The sequence below is a fragment of the Scleropages formosus genome, chromosome 17 (assembly GCF_900964775.1).
Source record: "Scleropages formosus chromosome 17, fSclFor1.1, whole genome shotgun sequence".
Lineage (NCBI taxonomy): Eukaryota > Metazoa > Chordata > Actinopteri > Osteoglossiformes > Osteoglossidae > Scleropages > Scleropages formosus.
In genome coordinates this window covers 23,157,770-23,183,253 of record NC_041822.1, presented here as the reverse complement: position 1 = coordinate 23,183,253, position 25,484 = coordinate 23,157,770, and the positions used below count along the sequence as shown (strand labels likewise).

At 46.9% G+C, this 25,484-nt stretch overlaps 2 protein-coding genes across 2 annotated transcripts in view; both read left to right on the top strand.

Annotated features, from left to right (window-relative positions):
• Window positions 1-2,553: 2,553 nt before the first annotated feature.
• On the top strand, window positions 2,554-5,325 carry naif1 (nuclear apoptosis inducing factor 1). Its single transcript, XM_029259623.1, has 3 exons — window positions 2,554-3,133; window positions 4,384-4,434; window positions 4,850-5,325. The coding sequence occupies exons 1-3, from the start codon at window positions 2,686-2,688 to the stop codon at window positions 5,323-5,325; spliced, it is 975 nt and encodes a 324-aa protein (XP_029115456.1). The 5' UTR covers window positions 2,554-2,685.
• Window positions 5,326-8,084: 2,759 nt separating this feature from the next.
• eeig1a (estrogen-induced osteoclastogenesis regulator 1a) overlaps window positions 8,085-25,484 on the top strand; it is a 32,366-nt gene continuing 14,966 nt past the window's right edge. The window contains exons 1-2 of the mRNA XM_029259737.1: window positions 8,085-8,217; window positions 9,320-9,665. Of these exons, the coding sequence (XP_029115570.1) occupies window positions 9,520-9,665 (146 nt within the window). The 5' untranslated portion in view covers window positions 8,085-8,217; window positions 9,320-9,519. The remainder of the gene's footprint in view (window positions 8,218-9,319; window positions 9,666-25,484) is intronic.

The window sequence follows — 25,484 nt, the reverse complement described above, 5'->3', positions numbered from 1 at the left end:
AGGAGGACACTTGGGCCAGGACTTAGCCACCCGCTCTGCCCGTGACTCCAGTGTGGCAGAGCGAAACCCTCTCACGTGCCCCCTTAGGGACTGTGGACGGGTGCGGGAGGTCTGGCATTTGGTGACTTGCTGTGCAGGAAGATTGATCCACACATGGTTTTGACGTACGGCTGGTCGAGAGAGAGGTATACTTGGTGCGTATCGTAAAATCCAGGCTGACCTAATGAGAATACCGCAGTCCCTGTTTTTGGTGAATATAAGTGTTGTGTTTTGTGGTGTGTTATGTGTTTTATTTTAGGTGTAGGGTTTCTAATCCTTTATGGCACATTTTATTTAAGTTGCACAATTTTAAAATTTATTGCACTTATTGCACTTTTAAGCACACACACACACACACACACATTTTCAGAACCGCTTGGCCCTTACGGGGTCACGGGGAACCGGAGCCTACCCGGTAACACAGGGCGTAAGGCCGGAGGGGGAGGGGACACACCCAGGACGGGACGCCAGTCCGTCGCAAGGCACCCCAAGCGGGACTCGAACCCCAGACCCACGGGAGAGCAGGACTGTGGTCCAACCCACTGCGCCACCGCGCCCCCCTAGTACTCACTTATAAATGACTACATGTGTGGCGTGCTGGGTTTCACCAGGTCCTGCTCTTTGGTTGGTCTGGGGTTCGAGTCCTGCTTGGGTGGGGTGCCTTCTGACGGACTGGCATCCCAATCTGGGCACGTTCCCTCCCCCCTCCAGCCTTACGCCCTGTGTTGCCGGGTTAGGCTCCGGCTCGCTGCGACCCTGTATGGGACAACCGGTTTCAGATGATGTGTGAGTTTAGTGTAGTGTAGATTTGGTTGTTGTGTGGGTGCATGTTGTGTTCTAATTCTGTATATGTATTTTATCATTTACCTATTCCACTAAAACAGTAATAGGGGAGACGTGTTGTGAAAAGGGAAACACCCAAGAACAGTAGGTACGGTGGATAGTAACACCCAGGAAACAGGCCAGGGGACCACCCATCTTGAGCAGTCAATGTTACCACATAAGTTTCCTTTTCATTATTTATGGTTTTAAGCCTTGGGGTAAGTTTTTAGTGTTTTACATTTATTCACTTAGCAGACACTTTTCTTCAAAGCAACTTACAATGGATACCATGTAGTGTTACTAGTCCACACACCTTATTCACCATGGTGACTTACACTGCTAGATACACTACTTACAGTGGGTCACTCATCCATACATCAGTGGAACACACACACTCTCTTTCTTCTGTCACTCACATGCTATGGGGCAACCTGAACAGCATGTCTTTGGAGTGTGGGAGGAAACCAGAGCACCCAGGGAATACACAAACTCCACACAGGCTGAGCACGGATTGAACCCATGTTCTCTCACATCACCCAGGCACTGTAATACAGCAGTGCTACTTGCTGTGCCACCATGCAAAGCAAAGGTTCTGCCATGTGTGCTTATTAGCTGGTCGTATTGATTTTTATTGTTTTATTTTAAATTTTATTATTGGCATGGCAGTTTTTTAGGATTCATTTCTTTATTGAATAAAGATTTTAATGATCGAAAATGATGAATGGAGAAATTTATTCCTGTCGAGTTGGACAGTGTGTGGAACCAAACACACTTGGTGGGCTGGTGATCCATTCTGATCCGTTCAGAGAAAAAAAAAAACGAAGCGCAGGGGCCGCAGGTCCTGGAGGAAACGGGGTCCTCGGACCCAGAGCATCATTTCCCTGTGTGCCGGTGTTCAATAAACCCATAACAATAAACTGTGCGTCCTTCTTCGCCCCATCGAAACCCATGGGGCTGCGCGTCATAATATAATATAATATAATATAATATAATATAGGTTACTATAGGGGATGCGGTGGCGCAGTGGGTTGGACCAGGTCCTGCTCTCCAGTGGGCCTGGGTTCAAGTCCCGCTTGGGGTGCCTTGCGACGGACTGGTGTCCCGTCCTGGGTGTGTCCCCTCCCCCTCCGGCCTTACGCCCTGTGTTACCGGGTTAGACTCCGGTTCCCCGCGACCCCGTATGGGACAAGCGGTTCTGAAAATGTGTGTGTGTGTGTGTGTGTGTGTGGTTACTACATAAAACAGTACTCTAAATAATGCATTAAACCATTAGTCTAGAGAAACTAAAGGGGATACAATATTGTAAGAAGTTTAGCTATAATTAAATTATAACAGAATACATGACATTAGATACACAAAATAGATTAATTATAATAAAAATATAATACCAAATATTATAAAAGTATTGCATATAAATTTAAAATACATACATAAAATGCAGAGTACATTTAAAAAACGCTTCCTAGTTTTAGCGCAAACGCATTAAATATATTTATTATTCACATATACGAGGCACACTAAGCTCTGCATACGCTACGCAGTGCAGGACTCCGTTCGTCTCTACGGCGCCAACGTTGCACTTGACTGACGTGTAGAATGTCGAATGAGCGAGGCCAAGTTGCGAGCGAGCGCACAAGTTTCGACCAGTGGCATCGCAGCGCATGCAAAGGGGCGGGACTCCGGCCATTACCGACGTTAGCGTTGACGGTAGGAGGAAGAAGGCGATTCTGGAAGCCATTCCGCTGCGCAATCCTACAAAAACCTACTACTTTTGCGTACGCTACGCACGTTTATTGCTTTTTAAAGCGACAAATTCCCAGCGAAATGGCATCGCAGGCCAAAAAGAGAAAGATGAATTTCTCGGAGAGGGAGGTCGAAATCATAGTGGAGGAAATGGAGAAACAAAAGCACATTCTCGTTAACCACTTCAACGCCGGCGTCACGCACGTGGCCAAGAACGGCGCGTGGCTGGAGATCCTGAAGCGCGTGAACGCCGTGACCACGTGCCAGCGCGAGCTGGCCGAGGTGAAGAAGAAGTGGTCGGACCTGAAGACCGAGGTGCGCCGCAAGGTGGCGCAGGCGCGCGCCGCCATGGAGGGCGCGGCCGACTGCGCCTCGGTGCCCGTCATCCTCACCTCCATGCAGCAGAGGATCTGCAACCTGCTGGGGGAGGCCACCATCATCAGCCTGCCCGCGGGCGACGGCGGCGCGGAGATCGCCGTGCCCGTGGCCGTGCCGATGAGCTCGGCGGCCACGGTGACGCTGACGCAGAGTAAGTGGCGCGCTCGGGCGCGCGACGACGTGCGTGCGTGTCGCGCGCGGCTCGCCGTACGGGAGGGTACAGTTACAGTTACAGTAACAGTTTGTCTGTTAGGAAGTACAAGCAATTTATTGACTAGAATTTAGAAAATGTGCTCATAACTCCAGCGCGGCATTATTTTTTCCAGGAAGATAAAAGACACGAGAAAAGATATAAGAAATGATCAGTCTGTGATCATGAATTCCTCCACCCCCCCCCCCCCCCCCAAAAAAAAAAAAAAAAAACACTTGTCATTAACAGTTACCATGAATGGCCACAGACACCAGAGTAAATCGGCTACACCGGCTTTCTTAACAGTGTCCATGGGAGAAAGTTTGGCTGCTCACTCACAAATACTTCTTAACAAACAAGGTTAACTTAGGAAATCGCTTTCATATTATTATACATAGAGTGTAAAGCATTTTCTCAGAAGTTTTAAAATGGGATTGATTGATTGATATAAATAGTAACAGTTCTTTTTTGTAACCTGAACCCTGCCCCGCCCCTTCTGGCACTGTCCTTATACCAGATTTTTTATATATAGTTCCTTTGCACTATGAATGTGTGCTCTTTCTTTGGATTCTTACATTTTCATAGAAGTACAGAGAAACAGGCATATATCACTAATTTATTAATCATTTTTGCCAAATGTCATATACGCCGGTCCACATTTGCTAATAAAAAAACCTATATTTTGATTTTCTGTTTTTCTTAAAGAATTTAAGCAGTATATAAAGACTACTGAGGAGTGTAATAATAAGAAGGCCATTAAGACTGTACATTATTGTAATATTTTTAAGGTATCGCTGTAACGTCTCTGGTTATTTGAGTGTTTTGTCATTTTTTTGTGTTTTTATTTTTGTTTGGTTATTTATTTCTCTTTGTTTACTTCCCCCCGGGTAGGTTTGATGTCCTGGATTAATGTTCTTTTCTTGTGAGTGTTTGAATTGTTCAATAAAAAAAAAATTCAGTTAAAAAAAAAAAAAAAAAAATCAGTAAATTAGTTTTAATAGGCTTTGACACGCCCACTTCCGGTTCTGCCTAATTGGGTGGTCTTTAAACTGTCACAAGTTAGCATTGCATGTAAACTTCATGTGGATTTATTTTTATTGCCGACTGTCTATTTTAAATGTCCGCTCGACATATTCCAAGTTCGCTGCTCCGGACAGGTACAGCTGCTGTGTTGTTATTCCTCCCTAATTTTTACTCAATGTTTACTGCAGACATTCAGACAGTTTCTGCTGCAGCTTGTGAAGTCCAGAAAACCCTGGAAGGTAAGCAGGTGCCTTGGAATTTGTCGTTTTAACCAATCGCAGTAGGGGACGACATATGGCGTAGTGTTCGAATCCCAGTCCCGTTGCGGTAACCTTGCCCTGAATTACCCCACTGATAGTAAAACAGTTGTAAAAATTGGTGTCTGGCCGTATTTCCAAATAGCTTAGAATACAAATCTCCTCTTTTAAGTTGCTTTGGAAGAAAGTGTCAGCTAAATAAATAAAATGTAAGATATAATATGCCTGTGGAAGATACCTTTTGATTCTGTGGGATTGTGAATTATGCATTTTAGGTGCCGGATCGTTTGCATAATGTATTTTGAGAGGTTAAATTTGTAGCACTCGCTTGTTCCATATGCCCTGCCGAGCGTGACGTATGACCTCACACCCCGTGGTTCTCTTGTGTACTTCGCAGCAGAGACCACATACCACACGTTGGAGGAGGGTGTGGTGGAGTACTGCACCACGGAGACCCCCGTGACCGTGACGGCAGAGGCGCCGGTAGAGATGCTGTCCTCGCAGGCCGAGTGCTCCATGAAGCCGCAGGAGCTGAAGAGCCGCATCGCCCTCAACTCGGCGAAGCTGCTGCAGGAGCAGCGTGTGACCAACCTGCACGTACGTGAGATCGCCCAGCACCTGGAGAACCAGAACGACCTGCTGCAGATGATTCGCCGCTCGCAGGAGGCCCAGGCGTGTGCCCAGGAGAGGCAGGCCCAGGCACTGGAGGGCATGCAGGCCGCCCTCATCGCCCTCCTCCAGATGTTCCGGCCGGCGCTCAAGGACTTTCGCAAGTTCGTGCAGAGCAACACCAATAACTCTGCTGTAGGACCTGTGACAGAAGGCAGCGACCCAAAGCTCAACCCACCCCAGCAAGCAGAGGATGTACAATAAGCTCTGTGTGTGTGTGTGTGTGTGTGTGTGTGTGTGTGTGTGTGTGTATGTGTGTGTGTGAGAGATGCCATCAGGGAGGACTTTGAAATAAGCAGATGAAATTATAGAAACATATTACATTATTCACTGTTTCAATGCTTGAAAAATTGGTAAGAATTATGACTGCTGTTTCATTCTGTACATTTAAACTCTATTTTATTAAGTACTGTATCATAACTTTGTATGTTATCAGATTTTATGCTTTAAGTTTATTTAGGGCGTTTCTGCTATTTCATTTATTAAGTGAAATCAAGTAGAGTGGAACTTACTGCTTCTGGCAATAATTTAAAGTAGTAGTTTTTCAAGCGAAAGAAAGTTGTCACGTGAGAAATAATATTAAAATGAAGTTTTATTGCCTCATTACATTTGATCTTGAGCAATATAGTATTCAGAAAGGAAGAAATGGAATGTCTTTAAATACTTAAATGAGGTATGTGGCAGTAACTGTATATTTGGACAATTTATATTGTATAAAGCACTGAGATCCATGAAGCATATCCATATTGTTGAAAAATAATAGAAATGCACTTAGTCTACATGACTGTTTTGTTTGAAGTTGGCAAAATAAATGATTCTAGATGGAATTCAGCAGTGTTGGTTGTCAAAAAACGAAGGTACAATGTATGAAATGGGTGAACGTTTTGTATCAGCAGTTTTTCTCATTAAGTAATTATTGCTAGCAATACTGTAATTGTTAAATATTTAGTTTTGAATGTAAGAAAGGGAGATTTCATGCCACTTAAATACTATAAAGCAGACCATAAGAGACAGCTGGAGGTTTAGAATTATTTTTAAAAATATGTTCCTGATGCTTCCAGAAAGAAAAAGATCTTCCAGCGTAGTTACTGTAATAAATCCTATCGATTTATTTAAATAAATTAAAAAATGCTGAAGTTTTTGTTTTGTAATGTAAGAATATTATGTTATTGCCAAAACACATGGAAGAAACAGGAAGGTCGCTGACTTGTGATGCCGAAACTTTTCTGTCCTTCTGAACTTTCCATCTGCCGTCCAAAAAGGAAGGTTCTTCCTAGATCGTTTGTTATTAATTGGTGGTATTAACATTATTTTAGCTAACATGTTTGTTCCTGGGAATTTATAATGTTCAGTTAACTTCACGCTGATTTACCCGTTGATACGGCGGGGTATTCTTACGGTGTCAGTTCAAGGGTGCTGCAGGAGGGCTGGGATTTAAACCAGTGACCTTCACGGTACAAGATGACGTCTCTAACCACTACGCCACCTGCTGCCTCTTGTTTTGTATTCTTAGCTTACTGTACTAGTAGCGTTTACAGAATGTCATGGTCTCCTTTTTATAAACCAAACTGCAGTAATCTGATCAGGAACAAACAAGGTGTGCATATTTTCAATTTGTTTTTAGTATTTTTTATTAAAATATCAGTCACTCTCGGGGTCAAATGACTAATGAAGGTTTTACTGACAGTTTTTTAAATTGTGTTTACAGTGCTTTAAAAGGCAGTTAGTCATTATTTGCAGGCAAGATTTTAAAGACTTACAGGATGAATGCCTACTGCTATAATATTCCTAATATTCCTTCATCCACGGTGTGCTGCTATGTGTTATTTCTCTTAATTTATTGTTCTAGAACCTTCCAATGACCGGTTCCTAAATCTGTGCTGTATAATAATTGTGGTCATTTCATAGTCAGCAGCTGTGTCTGCAGATGTTTGAGTAGAAACAATCAATATTTTTGTCTGAATATGTTTGCAAACTTAAAAAAAAAAAAAAAAAAAACTTTCAGCAAACTTTAAGCTCCTTCCATGGAACAATGACAGTGACTGAAAAAGTGATGGTATAACTCACAATTTAGAAAAGTGATGGTTTTTTTTTTTTCTTTCCAGGTTTACTCACTTGATAGCTGTTGCAGTAAAGGGACAGGTGGTAGTGTAGGGGTCAGCGCTGCAGCCTTTGGACCCAAAGGTTGTAGGTTTAATTCCCCACCTCTGGCTGCAGTACCCTTGAGCAAGATACTTACTCTCAATTGCTTTACTAACATTACCCAGCTGTATAAAGGGTTGAAATAATTGTAACCTTAGGAAAAAAGCATCAGCTGAATGAAGAAAAATAATTTAAACGAAAAGCAGTTTCATAGACCCGCGACATTGCTTCATTCAACCACCATGCGGCGCTATAACACATCGCGAGCGGCTTCTCGTGGGACGCGCCCACCTTGGTGGGATGCTTGCAGAGTCCTGAAATACCGTTTAACAGGGCAATAACAGCATTAATAGAGCCAACAAAGGGGTTACCTGTTTCATTACGGCACGTGGATTTAGATTAAAGACAATACTTGGGATATCTTGGAGAAGCCCGAAGTCAATCATCTCTCCTCCATAAAATTCGTGTTAAACAAATATACGTTTTTTTGCTCAGGAGATCTAATGACATCTTAGTTTGATTAACTGACGTGGTATTATCCCAGTATACTTAGCATTATACTCCTATTTCTGTGAGATTATTAGATTTAAACCTCCAACTGCGGAGTTCATTTCTGCCACCTTTGGGTACGTGCGACGCGATGTCACACTGTTGCGAGGCACTTCAAGCACGAAACGATCCGACACTTTGATAAATGTATCCAGCAGCTGAACTTCCAGAAGGCGGGCCGAAATGTGCCGGTTTGCGCAGAGGAGAAACAAGCTGCAATGACTCCTCTGACCTGTAGGGGGCCCCTTTCGCCGGAGGGGGCTCAAGCACATTCCGCACAAAGCTGGTTAGTCCGTGATATCTGCTTCGGAGAGCGTGTCGGGGGTCTGTCTCTCTCTTATTGTCTTCTGGGAGGTCCGACTTGTGCGCTGGCGATGATGCGGACGACAGCGCCGCGTCTGGAAGGTGAGGAACCCTCGTGGGGTCTCGTTACCCTCCGATCGTTATTGTTCTGCTCCACACACTGCGTGCAGCCTCCGGCCGTGGAGGCTCCCAGGCTGCATTAGCACCGTGTCGGAACAAACACACCATAATATACGCAGACCGGCGTTCGCGCGCTGGGGTCGGGCTGCCGGAGCATCGGCACGCGCGCACAAGCGCAAGTCGGGTGGTCTTTCATCTGTAACATTGTAATCAGGACTCGGCGGGGGGGGGGATCTTTCAAATGTGATACTCTGTAACGAGGAGTCGGCGGGGTGGTCTTTCATTTGGAACATTGTTGTAACCAGTAGTACTGGCAGTACTCGGGGGTCTTTCATAATGTAACGCTGTAACTTAATGTTACGTGGGCTTTCATCTGTATCATTCATTGTAATCAGGACTCGGAGGGGGGTCTTTCAGATGTGACACTGTAAGTTACGAGGAGCGAGGTACCAGGTGGTCTTTCATTTGGACAGTGCAAGACTCTGGGGTGTCTAGATGTGACAGTGTAACCAGGAGTCGAGTGGGCTTTCATCTGGAACATTCATTTGTAACCAAGACTGGCGGGCTCTTGTAACACTGTAAGATGTGTTAGTCGTGGACTTTCATCTGTATCATTGTAATCAGGATTCGGGGCTCTTTCATGTGTAACGCTGTAACCAGTAGGAGTTTGATGAGCTTTCATCTGTAACATTGTAGTTAGTACTCGAGGCTCACATCACTTTAACCAGAATTCAGGTCTTTTAGGTGACATTTTAATCAGGACTCTTCACACGTCTTTGAATTGCGGGGTCGGGAGGGGGGTTCAGGGGTGTGTTTCCAATTAAAAGACACGAGGGGGAAACGCTCTTCCGAGACAGATCCAGCAGAGGCCGAGGACAAGAGGGTGGCCTCTGGTGTTCTTCTAGGAGAGGTTGGTGTGTGGAGCCCTTTGCATCTCGCCGTTCATTCCGAAGGGAAGTGTGTTCTGCGTTCCTCCTCATAACAGCACGGACACTGTGTGTGTGTGTGTGTGTGTGTGTGTGTGTGTGTGTGAAATCACGCTTCCAGATCTGTAAGATTAATATTTAATCTGTTGCTCATGCAGGTTTTGCCCAGACCAGCACAGCACACAACTAAGGGAGATGAGGAACCAAAGAAGAGGAATGAAGAAGAATGCCCAAGCTCCAGACTGAAATGTCCACATAATCCAAGCTCCAGACCAGCTGTCACGCTTATTTCGCTCTCCCACTGTTTCTTTGTTTTTATTTACACTTTTGTCCACACCTTACCGGGGATACTTTGTCGATGGCGTTCTTAATGAAAAAGAAGAAGTTCAAGTTTCAGACCCACTTCACCCTGGAGGAGCTGACGGCTGTGCCTTTTGTCAATGGGGTCCTTTTCTGCAAGATCCGCCTGCTGGACGGGGGGGACTTCATCACCGAGTCCTCCAGGTAAAAGAACACAGATCGAAATTCTGATTTAATTACAAATCTGGGATTCTCGCCATTTCTTCGTGTAGCTTTGGGGTGACCTGTCCATAGGGTTGTTTTCCTTAAATTACTGCAAATAGCATGACTGAAGTACCATGACGTGACAGTACGGGGGGGCGGTCCCCACTATGCAATGCTGTTATGGGCTCAAGAGTGCAAGTCCAAGCAGAATGTCTTATAATGGACCCCCCGATGAAACATAACGAAAAGCGCAGTTAATGGGGACCGAGCATTGATTCGTTGTTTTTGTCTAGAGCCAAATGTCACTATGAATCCGCACACACACACTGTCTGAAACCACTTGTCCCAAGCGGGGGTCATGGCAAGCTGGAGCCTAACCTGGCAACACAGGGTGTAGGGCTGGAGGGGGAGGGGACACATCCAGGACGGGACACCAGTCCATCATAAGGCACCCCAAGCGAGACTCGAACCCCAGACACACCAGAGAGCAGCACTCGGCCAAACCTGCTGCACCACCATGCCCCCTATTTATCAACAGGGAAAACATATTAAGGCCACAGTAGTTGTGATGGGAGCGGGGCAACGAGAAGCGCGAGTAGCTCCAGGTGTGCGCGTACAGTACTGTAGGTGTGAACGCGAGTCACGTGTTCTCGCTGAGTGTGCGGGGCTCACCTGTGATAGTTTGTATTTAATCGTTTCAGTGTATAAAACAGAACGCAGTTGTTTTTTTACCGGATTCTTGAGTTAAAATGCATGTTACTATAGTACATTCATGTACCCCTGAAGGCATAGCAACTGATCTGCAAAATAATGCACAGAGGGAACCCGTAAATTCTAGTTTACATACTGTTTTCTATGCTTACGCAGTATAGTTTATATGCGGTTGTACATATATCAGAATGTGAGCCGTTCTTGAATGGAAGCCATCGTGGGAATGTACACGCTATCGATGAATCGAACTGATGAGTTTATACCATCTTGGTGCCAGTGAGTCTCAACACGTCCAGTCTTATCACTAACAGTTTGATCAATAATCAATAACATTGTTTCCCTGCAGACAAAGGGTGTCGGAGTCAAATGAATTTGCAGTTGTAAGATGTGCAAGGAGTAGAGGCAAGGCAGGATGGTTGTAATCAAATGATCATAAACAGATTAAAATCGCTGCAATTACCATGTGGTCCTTCATGTAGATGTACTTAGAATTACTGGATCGACGATGCCGACCTTGGGTCTAGGTTCCAAATGTACTGGGTTTCCTGTGCCCTGAACCGTAGTAATATCACTTAACGGGGGTTTTCTACACATTTAATAGGCTTCAGCTCTTGCTTGAGCCTCTTGTTAATGTCCTTTTCCATTTGTATTCTCCTGACTTATAGCTTTTCCTTTCAATATGCAAATTAAGTGCCATAGTCATTCAGACAGCTGATTATTCAGGGCAGATGGTTAACAATGGCATGCTTTACACCAGAGCTCTACTGTCATATGGGGCCCCTGCAGTCTAGGTAAAGCCGCCAAAATCGGAGAAAAAGAGCAGAGAGTGGAAAGCGTCTTTTAAAAAATGACTGGGGACGTGTTCCCGACGTCTCTAACATAAACACGGGTCGTCTTAGCGTTAGATGTTAGAGGCGCTGTTAAAACCACAGATGTGCTATTCTGTTGAAACAGCCATGCGAGAGATGTTTACCACCACGGGCGTCGAATGTTTTTCACGTTATGTAAGACACGATGGTTCTTTCTTCATTTACCACGTTCGGCTTAGCTGGAGTTTGAAGCCGTGACCTCCCACCTTCTCTGTTTGCGTGAGCCGTGTTTTCGTTGGCGGAGGGAGAGGGTCAGCACTGGTCAGCACTGCAGAATGGCCATTTCTCTGATGCTTGGCAGGAAGAAAAGCCAGACCCTCCCTGCTGGCAAGGTGGTGGTCTGTGGAATGTATCGGGCAAAGAGCTCCCACCTCTCCTCCCAGCACCCTGTTTGATCGGATCTTGATGGCATGTTTTTGACATGTTGCTGCTCTATTGAGGGCATGTTGATGCAGTTCTGGGTGGCCCAGCGAGTAGCGCTGCTCTTTCACAGTGCCTGGGTGGTGTAAGAGGACTTGGGTTCGATCCCCGCTCGGTCTGTGTGGAGTTTGCATGTTCTCCGGGTGCTCTGGTTTCCTCCCACAGTCCAAAGCCATGCTGTTCAGGTTCCCCATAGTGTGTGAGTGACACAGTGTGTGTTCCACTGATGTATGGATGAGTGACCCAGCGTAAGTAGTGTATCTAGCAGTGTAAGTCACCACGGTGAATATGGTGTGTGAGCTGATAACACTACACAGAGTTTGCTGGATATTGCTTTGGAGAAAAGTGTCTACTAAATAAATGTGAATGCTGATGATCTTACAAGGTTGATGCCTTAATGATGGCTAATGAATGTGGTGTTGGATAGATGGACTGTTCAGAGTGTGGTGATGCCATAAATACACTGGATGGAGTGCTGATGCCTTAATGATTCCATGTTGATGGCATGCTGAACTCGTGTTGATGATGAGTTGATGAGCTACGATTATTCCTGCCTTTGTTGACGGCTGACGGCGTCATGGTGTCACCTCACACTCATGTCACTTTTGATTGCGCGTTGTTGGCACAACACACTTCTTGGTGGTCCATCATGCTTGGTTTTGTCTTTAAGATCCTGATAACCAAGAATTTCTTTTGGGATGCAGACTTACAGCTCCTCTTGTGTTGGTCGGAGGGTTTTCTGTTCCTCTTCTCTGTGATGGTTAATGTGGTTAAAGCACCTGGTAGTTTCTTTTACCACATTCTTTTATCCGCTCTTATTTTTTCCCTTTTCCTTTATTCTGTGCTGATTTCCAGCAGCAGAACCGGGCTTCTGGCTCATGTTGAAAACAGGATGGAGAAGGAATACTGTCTCAGTAATCTAAAATGGGATCTCTCTGAGCCCTTTCTTAGTCACAGCCACCTGTATTTAATTTGTAGCGCTCAGCTCTGCCCCTGTTTCCACAAAAGGACAAATTGCTCAGGCTTGAAGGATGTGTTGCAGCTGTTTTCTGGGGTTTTTTTGGAAGGGCCTCGAGGTTCACTGAGGTGCCGGTGGATCAGAGTTCTACCCCAGTAAGCTTGATCCGTTTACCCAACTTTCGTGGCTTCTAGATGAACCGAACTGTTGCGTGTGCCGAGTGGGTGGAGAGAGCTCCTCGGGGCCGTCGCTCACCCCTGTCGTCTCGCGGTGACCCTTCCGGATGTCGCCGCCGGGGTCAGCGCACTTCAGCAGCAGCATTCTCTGAAGAACCGTACATAACTCACCAGTAAAACCAGAAAGTGGGGGCAGGGTTACGTGTTCAGCGTGATTTGCAACGTTCCTCTTCTGCGTGTCTGGCGTCTGGACCTCCTCCCTGATCCGTGTATAAAAAACAGCTGAAACTTAGGCAGAGGTTCGCAGATGGAGCCGAGGTCGGGCGGTCGGGGGGGGGGGGCATTACTTAAAGATTAGGTTTCGTCATCTCCCGCTGCTCTATAAACTAGGTCCGTGCCACGAAGACGGAGGAGGGGTTCACCACGGAGGAGACGCATCGAGGAGGAGGAGCGGACGGCGTTCGGCGAGGAGCACTACCGTTTTCGAGAGGTCGTTTCTGCTCCTTCTCTTTCGGAATGAATCAGCTGACTGAGCGGCTCGGCCTGAGAGTGAAACCAAAAAAAGGGAGAACTACTTCCACGTTCGCACACAACAAAAACGCCTTTCATGACATCTGCGTGGTGTGTCGCTTTTACTAAAGAGACGCCTCCCGCCATCACGCCCCCACATCCGCGGTCACTCCAGTTCGACCGCAAGCTCGCGAACGAAGGTTGGGATTTGGTGCTGTTCCGCCATGCGGTTCTGGTCTCGGTCCTGCAAATCAAAAATGATCTGATCCTGGAGCGGGAAATTCATCGACGGTTTGTCGATGTCGGCCCTCTGAGCATCGTTCATTTGACCGCTTGTTTTTCGTAGCCTCACACCTGCTGCGTTTCTGTGGTTGCAAAACGGCAGTCTTTGCGTCATTTGGTAATGAACCTGAGCCCCGTCCTTAACTCGCTAAAGACATTTTTTGGCTTTAGACATGTGTTATGAATCCGGGATAATGCTCATGATTATGGTTTATTCTCACAGTGCAGCTCTGTGATAATCTGCCGGGTGACGTAGCTGGTAATGTGATCGGCGACGGTGATTCTCAGGCCGTCTCACACGGTGGTCCGGTGCAGGCTTTACCCACGAAGCCTTGGACGTTCCCATCCCCACACCGGGAGGCTGTGTTACTGGACTTCTCATCGTACCCCTGACTTACTGCTCAGGTGATGCAGCTGTTGCAGAGTCCGGTCTCTGGTGGACATAACACGAAAAACTGAGAATAACACACACACACACACACACAGTCTGAAACCGATGGGAGCCAGAGCCTAACCCAGCAACACACAGGGCTTAAGGCTGAAGGAGGGGAGGGGACACACCCAGGACAGGACGCCAGTCTATCGCAAGGTGCCCCAAGCGGGACTTGATCCCCAGACTCACCGGAGAGCAGGACCCAGTCAAATCCGCTGCGCCACCGCACTCCCATAGTGAGGATAACCTTCAGTCTTATGACTGTCCTTCCTTGGCTAATACTATAGTACAGTGTATGTATAGTGTAACTATTCATAGGGGGTCTATGAACAGCAGGAGGCATGGTGGTTAAAGGGTTTACATTTATTCATTTAGCTGATGCTTTTATCCAAAGTGATTTACAAAGTTAGCTTCTTATAATTATTTACCCATTTGCTGGGTAGATTTTACTGGAGCAATGTAGGGTAAGTACCTTGTCCAAGGGTATTACTGCAGTAGATGAGATTCAAACTGGCAGTCTTTGGACCCATAACCGTTATATTATCAGCTGCCCACCGATTTGTAGATGAAAAGTTATTGGTTCAGGTCTCAAGGGCAGCTCTTGCTCTTGCAGAGTTCTTAGCCTGAATTTCTACAGTAAAAATATCCTCTGAATTTCGAAAAGGTGAAATGGGTCCCACTGTGGTACAGCCCGTGATGCTGGTTATGTGTTCGGATGATGGTTTGAGTCCAGCTCAGTCTGTGTGGAATCGCATGTTCTTCCCGTGCTTGTGTGGGTTTCTTTGGGGGCCTTCTGTTTCCTCCCACACTTCAAAGATGTGTCTCAGGTGACCTGGTGACTAAATTGCCTTTAGTGTGTGTATGAGTGAATGGGTGTGCGTGATTGCCCTATGCCCCGTTTGGCCAGGTATGCCATCCAGGGCGTACCCTTCCTCACGCCCTGTGCGTCTCGCTCTCTGCAGTGGGCTGGAGTGAAAACTGCTCTGGGATCCCAGTCCTCTCTCGTTCCAGGGATTCCTCCAGCGATGATTTAATGAGCTGCATGCTCGCTCACACACTCATCATTCTACGCATTATTTTAACGTTGGGACTTCCACTGTGTATCGATTTTGCTCCAGGTCGGTTTACTCGAGTCCATTAAATGCAGTATATTCATTTAGCAGACGCTCTCATTGACAGTGACATACTGTACATGACCGCACACACGGTTGTGAAGCCTCACATCAGCATCACAGAATCAATAGTTATTTGAAGCCTCGTGGCATATAAACCCGAGGTAACTAATGGAAATGCTCCTTTGATTCACCACTGAGAGTATTAACAGATTTGGCTGCGCGGTGCCCCCCCCTTGGATATGGGGAGAGCTGGCTCAGGATGGGAAGCGGGGGGGTACATGTTCAGCACACTGCCCGTGTGCCACTGATCCTCTGCTTCTACAGTGGGTGCATCTGAGGATGTGTCTTCTCCAGGGAGGGGGGGTAGAGAATGGCCCAGTTTTGAATCCTCTCCACCAGACGAGGTGCGAGGCGGGGCAGGGGGTGTCTCCGGCTCTGCTCTAGAACGATTCCATTTCATCTCATTTTTAATGATGCGAAAAGGAGGCGTCGGGGCGCTGTGGGGAACGGATGCTGCTTTCCTTCCTCATTGAAGTCTGGTAACTGTCAGCGTGCAGGAGGAGGTTTACGTCTGCTCCGTCTCCGTGACAGATGCAAGGGTTCAAACACCAGACCTTCGACTGCATGGTGACAGCTCTAACCGCGACGCTACCCGCTGCCTCCATGTCTTGTGCAATTAGCATAGAAAAACAAATTTCGACTCATTTCTCAGTGCTTATTTGGGGAAGTAGTTTTGCTGTATCATTCTCAGCACCTGCAAGCAGTACTTTTTTGGCTGAGCCGAAGAAGGATTGCTAGACTAAACCGTTCGGTGGAGGACATCCAAGAGGCAGGATCAGCTGGTAAATCTCTCCCTGCCCCCCCACCATCCGCACCTCTTCAGCTCAGTCCTCTACCCCAGGCTCCATGGAGACATAGCCAGAACACAAAAGCTGTTTATTTGTTGCGCAGGGGGAGCAGCGAGAGTGTGTGCTTGGAATGAGAATGCACAGCAGAGGAGAGATGAGAAGGGGGGGCACCCGCACCACCTATCATCCCACTGCCGCCACCATCCCAAAGCTGTAGTACCCTTGATGAAGGAGCTTTCCCTGAACTAATACAGTAAGCACCACCCACCTATAGATGGGTAAATCAGTGTAAATAGCATACTGTTCGAAACTAACACTGTTAGGCACAGTGGAGGAAGGCTTCTGCTTATATGGCCCCAAGTAAGGTGTCCTCAGATGTTCCTCATTGTCTGTCGTGCTTCCATCGGTGTTTTGCAGGTGTTCCACACATTACTTGCACTTCCTCGGTGTGTACAGTGGTGATCTGTGGGTCCTTCACACCTGGAAACATTAATTTTCCTAGTACTTTTGTCTTTATTCCACTCCAGTTTGCGGTGCCTTTGGAATGAAAAGCAAAAGAAGGAATTGGGGTTTACTGCAAGATGAAGCCGAGGAGTGTCATTTGGGGGTTTCTGAAAAAGTAGGTTACACGGTCTCTGCTTAGAGGGGTTGGTAGCTGGAGAGAGTGTCTTAATTTAAGGATTGATGAGACGAATTCCCCCGTGGGACACAAGAAAGAGAGGAGGGGGGTTGTGTGATCTCTCGGTACGAGCGACACCCATAGATCTTCCCAGCGTAGCTTCAATTATTCAAAGCTCCGCCTCAAGTTATACAGCAGAACCTACACGAGTTTCTCTAATGACATCGTTCATCATGCTGATAGAACGATGGGCTTTGAAATAACACAGCTGGTGCTGCGGCATAACTCAGATTCGTTCTGAGTGAGCTCTGAACCCGTCTCCATCCTGCACAAAGTAGGTGCAGACCCCGGTGTGGATCTGGCAATTCCATAGAGTAAGGATCCAGCGTTATGACCCAAAGGTTTTGGGTTCAAGTCCCATGGTGGGGTTTCATCTACTGCAGCGAAGTAAGACTGAAGGACTGAAGCTTTCCAAGTCTGTTCTGTTGTCATAGTGAGGGACAGAGACTGTAAGGTAGCATCTTCTTCTTTACAAAGCAACATTAATTTAAAAAAAAAAAAAAAAACAACAATATCTGCTATTTTTGCATTTTTTAACCATTTCTGGTTTTCTGAAGGGGTACAGACAGATTTCACAGGTCCAGTCTCCCCCCCGCAACTCAATGCTAAAAGAATCCCTGCTGAGCGGTCCTGCAGTTGTACCATAGAGTACAGAGCGGTATAAAGTTTCTCATATTTCTCTTTTTATGAAGTCGGTATAGAGGCAGAATGAAGTGAGTAATTTAGAAAAGCTGATTAGTACAGTGACTTAAGGTTTTGGGTTCAAGACCCATGATAGGGTTTCACTCTTTTAATCATGTGTTCCCTTTTATTCAAACTTATTATATCTCTTGTTAGTAATAATGGTGAATGTTTCATATTGCGCTTGAGTGCCCCCACGGATCTATGAGGACTTTACCCAGCTTATACCTCACAAAGCATATGGAAGTTACTTGGTAACATTCTGTATGGGTGGCACAGTGAGTAGTGCTGCTGTCTCACAGCACCTGGGTGGTGGGAGAGGACATGGGTTCAATCCCTGCTCAGTCTGTGTGGAGTTTGCATGTTCTCCCCATGTCTGCGAGGGTGTCCTCCAGGTGCTCTGGTTTCATCCCACAGTCCAAAAACATGCTGTTCAGGTTCCCCCATAGTGTGTGAGTGACAGAGGGAGAGTGTGTGTGTGTTCCACTGATGTACGGATGAGTGACCCATGGTAAGTAGTGTATCTAACAGCAGAAGTCTTAGGGTGCTCTGGTTTCCTCCCACACTTCAAAGACATGCTGTTCAGGTTCACCCATGGTGTGTGAGTGACAGAGAGTGTGTGTGTGTGTGTTCCACTGATGTACGGATGAGTGACCCAGTGTACGTAGTGCATCTAGCAGTGTAAGTCACCACGGTGAATAAGGTGTGTGGGCTAGTAACACTACATAGCATCCATTGTAAGTCGCTTTGGGAAAAAATGTTTGCTGAGTGAATAAATGTAAAAATAAACCTCTAATACCTCAGCGTCTCAGTCAGAAACTGTTGTACAGTGCGTGTTTGCAGAACTTTGTAGATACACGTTTATAATAATGCCAGTGACTTATACTGCATGTTTGTTCTTACCTCATCACGACATGGGTAAAACTTGTACTTTGTAACATCTACTGAACCTTTGAATCACCTCACTCGTTCTCTTTCCTGATAAACACGGCTTGACAGGGCAGAGAAACTAGCGGTCGCCTAATTATTGCGGAAAGGGAGTTAGTCGTTGCAACTTTTAATGAATATTTAAAACGGTTCGCTTCTGGGAGCGGCGCGGTTCTGAGGCTTGCTAACGGAGATGCCGTACCATCTGAGAAGGGGTTTATTCGAAGGGAAGCAAGAACGGGGCAGGCAATGGATAAAAGTGTCGTAGAAGATATAAAAGTTGTTAAGGCCTTAGCCGTATTAATGCGATGGCTGCTGTGGAGGAGCAGCAGCAGAATTTGGTGGCTAACAGTTTTCTCGCTACACCAAAGATGCCTGCTTCTATGTTTCAAAACCTGCGTGGGGAACAACCGTGTGATCCTCGGGTGTCCGATTACACGCTGGAATTCTCCCTTCAACGTAAACATTCAGTGCGAGATGAGATTTGCTTCAATTTTGGTGTCTTTTTTACCCCTGGTGTTCTTAGCATTAGCGGTTAGCATTAGCGTCGATAGCTAAGAGCGGTCAGATGGAAAGTTCCTCCCTGCGAATCGGATTCCGAAGCCGCGTTACGGGACCGGACGCAAATTGGGACGGTTCCACAAGCACGCAGTTATCAGGAAGGAAGTTGTGCACTTCTTGTTTCTTTTGTTGAACTTTTTCATGAAGGCACCGTGATGTTTGCTTCAGAGATGATATTTTGGCCGTTTAATACCCGGGCAGCGATTCCGCTCAGTTTGTTCTTTTTTTCAGGGTTTTTTTTTTGGTTACTCTTCAAGGTGGTCTCCAGTAGCGGTTGAGATGCGTGCCTTCCCTAAAGAAGACACGTCCTTCGCAAACTTTGCCCTCCTGAAGACGTCACGTCAAAAAACTGCTTTTGAGGAACAGGCCGTTGCATCGGGTCTTCTGCTCTGGGCACAAACACGTTTTCTTAACCTTCTGACATTTTATATTTTACAGCAAAACCCAAACCCTCAAAACCAGTCCTTGTATGGATGTCTCCATTAGGTAAAAAAATTGTATTAAAAATTTCTCACGTTTCCTGAGAAACTAGTCGTGACAAATCGGTTTTCGTAAGTCTTTCAGTTTGCTGAAGCCGAAGGGTTAGGAATTTCTAAGTGAATTTCACTGTGAAGTCCCCAGAATGAAATGAGGTAAGTAAAACATGTGTATGAATGTGTGGGTCGGTCCTGATCTCACACAATGGGCTGTTTTTGAGCCGTCGCACAGAAACAATGTCTCTATTAGAAGGACGCAGCGGCCCGCTCCGGCCCGCGATGTCTCCCCCACTTTCCCCCACCCTCCAGCTCCTACTGTCCACAGGGGAGGACAAAGTCGATCTTTTGTGTTGTGAACGCAGTTGCTGTTTGGTCTGACCCGATCAGAACCAGACCCGCGGTACGGTACGCAAGAGGACGCCGGCCTCGTCGTGACCCCGGCTCACTCGCTGATTTTCCTTATCTCTAAGGGTCGCCATGGAAACCTGCTTCAATGCGCTGCGCTAAAACAATACAACAAAACACCAGATTTCTATTTCTGTTCTGAAAAAGATGGCACGGATTCAGAGAATGGTAATGAGGAGCACAGAAGCAGGGACTTGAATATGGATTCACAAGGGTGGGAGTTTGCCCATGATGTAGGTTAGATCAGGTATTTGCAGGTCAGGTGTTGAAATTTGTCTTGGGATCAGGCCGTCGCAGGCATTTTGGTGTTTTCTCGCTCCTCTGGGAAGTGTGACAAGATGCCCTGCCTATGTTGGCGACCTCCAGGGCTGCCGCTTTCCAGTTTGGCCTCCTTTGAACCTCACACGGGATTTGGTTCCAGGGTGGTCGCTACTGGCATCGTTTCCATAGCGCCGGCGTCTACTCACGCTTGCACACACACAGCACCGGAGGGGGAAGTTGTACCACATGTGTCACCTTCCTGTATTTTCCACAAGACTTTGGGGAAAAGACCAATGAATTGTAGGAAGGGAAACCTTTCCTGGTCTTCGCTCCATTTATATGAGGACCGCGAGAATTTAGACGGTGCGGTAGAAGCTTGTGTGTTTTGCCGTTTTCCTGTTTCGGGTGAAAGAAGCTGCTTTGGTGCGTGCGCCATCTGTGATGTCACTGTCGGTGATGTCATCATCGGTGGTGTCACAAGGCTCTCCTGTGTCCTGCAGCAGTCCCCTCCCTCCCTCCCTCCCTGACCGTTCTGTGTTTTTGCCATTGAAGAGAACTTACCACACACAGGGGAATGTGACCATTGTGGTCTAGTCTTTGATCACGGATGAAGCACGGTCATGTGCTTGAACACGGAGACATCATGGGATTTTATCATAATTAATATGCGGCAATAAAGTATCAAAAAGCATGGAGGAGGCCTGGGAGGGCTGCCAACATCCACATGAAAATTTAAATTCTCAATTTTATTATCATACATCTGATATAAATAATTCTTCAATCAATTCACCAACATCCCTTTTGAATTATTTCCTTGTCTGATATAAATATCTGAAAAAGTGCTTAATGGCCATTTCTAATTACACTGATAAAGCTCTAATTATAGTGTATATTTAAGGTATTTAAAATTTAGTTTAAAAATGAACTGGTAGCATAGGTTAGATATTTTTCCTAAAATTTTATGTGATCTTAATTAAACCTTCAGCAGTTATGTAAGCAGTACAGTTGTCAAGTATTTCAGCGATGAACTCACATGAAAGTTTATATTTATAACAGAGTTCAGTTTGCAGGGCCTCTCATGTGAAACTGCCTAAAGCTCTTTGCGTTGGATTATGTTTGCGATCAGAGACGTATCGTTCGCCCCTCTGCGAAAACCCTCTTTTACCAACGGGTTTTAATCAGCCAAAATATTGATCCAGACCCACAGTGGGCCTCTTGCACTATTACTTGGCAGCCTTTGACCTCTAGCTCACCTCTAGTATTTAATTTAGCCAGACAGGTCTGATTACTGACCACTGCTGATCTCTGAGTTCTCTGGACACCACTGACCTCTGTGTAAGAGGGGCGAGATCAGTAGATTTTTACAGAGGTGCCAAGGTGAGATGCGTCAGGTACCCGTCATTAATAGGAGCGCAGATGGGGGTGATCAAGTCGGACCTGAAGTCGTACTACCAGCAGCCAGTAAAATTCCAGCACTGGTGGCAATGTTATTACACGGTTCACTTACCGCGAACAGTTTTAATCTTTATTTACTCGTCCGGAGCAAATGGCTGCATCACGGCGACACTTCTTCTCCATCCCCAGAGGTGCGCATGGAAAGTTACAGGGTGCTGAGCATGCTCCTGCGCCGCCGGAGGTCTCTGCACTGCGGGGCTGAGATTGGAAGCATCGATCAGACCTCCATCCCCAGGGAGATTTTAACCCCCCCCCCCACACACACACACCTGTGTCTTTGCCAATGTCTGGAAGAGTACAGACACATGGGAGGATGACCTGGCATGCGTTCTGAATGGCCAGGTGAGGAGCGCTGCATCTCGCTCGCCCTCTTCCTCAGTGCCCCACTGTGGGGGGGCTCTGGAATTCTGCCTTTGAGAAGCACACCCTAGAGGATCAGGACACATTCCTACCCACAGCTCTACCCCACCCCCTCCACTCCTTTGCTGCGGTGACCCCTGCACCCCGTGTGAGGGAGAGTTACGCAACGGTCCACCTGGCTGCTGGCCTCGCCTGCCGTCCGCGGAGCTCAGCGCTCCCCCCTTCCGCACCTGACATTTCCCCCCGTAACTTGATCGTGCTCACAGAACAAGGGCTTTGCAGAAACCAATTTGGCGTCCGGCGGGTTTGGAGTTGGGGGGGTAGTTATGCAACAGGCCACACGGCACTTAAGAGCCTCGAGAAGTGGGGGAGGTCTCATCCAGTGGGGGTGAGGGGCATCCAGGTCTCTCACATCCCCTCCATTAATGGCCCACAGTGCAAAGTGACTGAGTCGTCCCCTGCTAGTGTCACCGGGGGTCTTTCTGCTTCTGTCCTTCAGTCCTGCACGTCCCCCCACTCAGCCAAGTCACAGACACACAGAAAGTTAGTTAATTTTAGCACTGGGGTTTTAAGGAACCACTTGAGAGGTTTTTTTGTAGGCAGATAAATGGAGGCAGGACAGTGCTGGATTCCCCACTCTGTGTGTGTGTGTGTGTGTGTGTGTGTGTGTGTGTGTGTGTGTGTGTGTGTGTGTGTGTGTGTGTGTGGACGCTCCTGATCAGTGTTAACTGTTAGTGGTGCTACTCTCCCAAACACCTCACATTTATTAATTTCTAAGAAGTGATGTACAGTGTTTACTTTAGAATCACCAGTTCATCGTGTCTTTACACTGTGGGAGGAAACCAGAGCACCTAGAAGAAACTCACATGAACACGGGGAGAGCGTGCAAGCTCCACACAAACCGAGTTGAACCCCAACTCCAGTTACTAAGAGGCACCAACGCTACCCGCTGTCTCTGAGTTCTCTGGACACCACTGACCTCTTCATTTCTGCAGGAAGTAAAAGTGCTCTGACTGAGGAACCATCCTGTTCTATGTACGAGTCCTTTTCTTTAGAACACGGCCGTGTTTAAATTACAGATGCGTTTCCTTGTCCGTTGGGTCCCGTGACGTTGCCGCACCTGAAGAGAATCGCGGTTGTATGATTGGGCCTCCAATGGTCCCGCATGCGGTGTTGCAGCTGAAGAAATGCAACGGAAACCAGAAGGTTGCGTGGTTCGAATCTCAGGAGGGGAGCTGCTGTTGTGCTCAACCCTATAAATGGATATAAATGCAAATGTCAATCTTACTCGCTCTGATTCATTGTGTCCAATGAGCTGGAAAAATCTGGACGTTACATTTATCTGCTGCTTTTCTCTAAAGTGACTTTCAACATTTGGTTTCCTACCCTTAATTACTCATTTATACAGCTGGGTAATTTTACTGGAGCAATTTAGGGTAAGTACCTTGGTCAAGAGTACTACAGCTGGAGGTGGGATTCACACCTGTAACTTTGGGGTCCAAAGGCAGCAACTCTAACCGCCACAAGCTGAACATATGACAAATATGCCCTCATGACAATTATTATTATGATCTGTACTCATCACATCTAGTGTTCCTTATAAAACACCATCCTGCACTATGTTTACCGCACTTCATTTCTTGTTATGCACTGCTTCCTGTGGGGAACTGGTGAAGGACGGGTTTCTGGTTCGAATCTCGCCGTAATACTTTTTATCAAAGTACTTATCCTAAACTGCTCCGTTAAAAAAATGACTGTGAAAAATTACGTAAAGCTGTATAAATGTGTAAATAATTCTAGTTTTAGTTAAATTTAAATTTTTAAAATTTTTTCCACAGTTGTCGGCAGCAGTCGGTTGGCAAGGCAGATGTGTGCATGTGTGTTTTGCCACCCACCCATGTGTGTTTTTCCTGACCCGTGGCCCCCCGGGGGCCTTGCAGCAGCCAGTTTGATGTGGTCCCCGATTGAGTCCGTTTCCTGTGCGGAATCAGACGATGACAGTAGCCGTACAGCTGGGGTCCGACCCAGAACCTTCCGCTCAATACAGCTGACTGTACCCTGGAGTGTGTGCGGCGGCGGCGGGGGGGGGTGTCTCTGACCACGGTGTTTCCTGTTGTTCCCTCTTCACCACCCCGACACCCTTGATGGACATGTTATGTCAGGGGCGAAATGATTTGGGCGAAGCGTGTGAACCTCATCAGCAGGACGACTTCGCTGGAGAAAAGGGCTCATGGCAGATTTTGGGGGGAAGGAGGGGAGGGCCGCACAGGCAGAGGTAGGCCGGACATGGTCGTTTTCAGCTGGGACCCCCCCTCGTTTCCTCTCGATGCTGCACTCAGCGAGTTTATCTGCCCTGCTGTTGGGCTCCTCCGGGGGTCCAGCCAGCGGCTCAGTTTGACGAGTGGCAGGATGGGAGATAAGGATCCTGTTACCGCGCATAGCTGGCAGGCAAAGTCGTGCAGGTCCTTTGTTTGGTGGGGGTGGGGTGGGCTGCTAGGGACCCTGGGGTTCGTGGCCTCTTGCATAACCCTCCCACCAGTGTGTCTCCAGCCTGTTGATCCACGGAATCTGTGTGCTCTCCTCGTTTATTGGGCCGGTTGGGTTATCAATCACTCCGTTCATTAATTATGTTTATTAATTTAGACGCTTCTGTCCAAAATGAGAACTGGCACAGTGGTTATTATCTAGTATTTTTATGTGTCTTTGTGACATTTCATATGATACTCTCAGCTCCCTAAAATAATTTACCCATCTCTACAGCAAAGCAATGCGCACACACACACACACACACACACACAATAAGGGCAATTTATAGTCACCTGTTCACCCTAAACACTTGTTTTCGGTGTGCTGGATTGCGGGAGGAAAGCGGCACATCTGGAGGAAACCCAGACAAACATTCAAACTTTACACAAACTGACTGGGATTCGAACCCACATCAGAACGTCCAGCCCAGTAACACCATTAGTGGTCAACATAGTAAAACAAAGTTGTAGCTCACTCATCAGTCACATGCTGGAAGAAAGAACCTTGTCTTGCGCTTTGCATTCTGAGATGTGATACTGATGATCAACTGAAATTAAGATTAGGATTAAAATTTACTACAGCGGGATGAACTCGGCAATCATCGGAAAGAGCAGCGGGCACTGGGTGGCACTAAGGGGCCCTGCTTGACACCTTCAAAAGATGTTCACAGCATACAATCATGAGTTCCTGAAGTGGATTGTAGTTGGAGTTAAGTACAGCGTTAGGGTTAGGATTAAGAATAGAGATACTGTTAAAGTTATGGTTAGGAATATAGTTAGGGTGAGCGACAAGGTTAGGGATACGGTTAAGGTTAGGGATACAGTTTGGGTTAGGGTTATGGTTAGGGATACGATTAGGGTTAGGGATACGGTTAGGTTTAGAGTTAGGGATACGGTTAGGTTTAGGATTAGGGATACGGTTACGGTTGGGGGGGGGGGGTGCGGTGGCGCAGTGGGTTGGGCCACAGTCCTCCTCTCTGGTGGGTCTGGGGTTCGAATCCCGCTTGGGGTGCCTTGCGATGGACTGGCGTCCCGTCCTGGGTGTGTCCCCTCCCCCTCCGGCCTTACGCCCTGTGTTACTGGGTAGGCTCCGGTTCCCCGCGACCCTGTATGGGACAAGCGATTCAGATGATGTGTGTGTGTGTGTGTGTGTGTGTTAGGGTTATG

Coding starts and splice junctions, on each gene's coding strand:
- naif1 (XM_029259623.1), top strand. CDS start 2,686: ATGGCATCGCAGGCCAAAAAGAGAAAGATGAATTTCTCGGAGAGGGAG. Junction 3,134..4,383: donor CACGGTGACGCTGACGCAGA/GTAAGTGGCGCG, acceptor TGTTTACTGCAG/ACATTCAGACAGTTTCTGCT. Junction 4,435..4,849: donor AGTCCAGAAAACCCTGGAAG/GTAAGCAGGTGC, acceptor TGTACTTCGCAG/CAGAGACCACATACCACACG.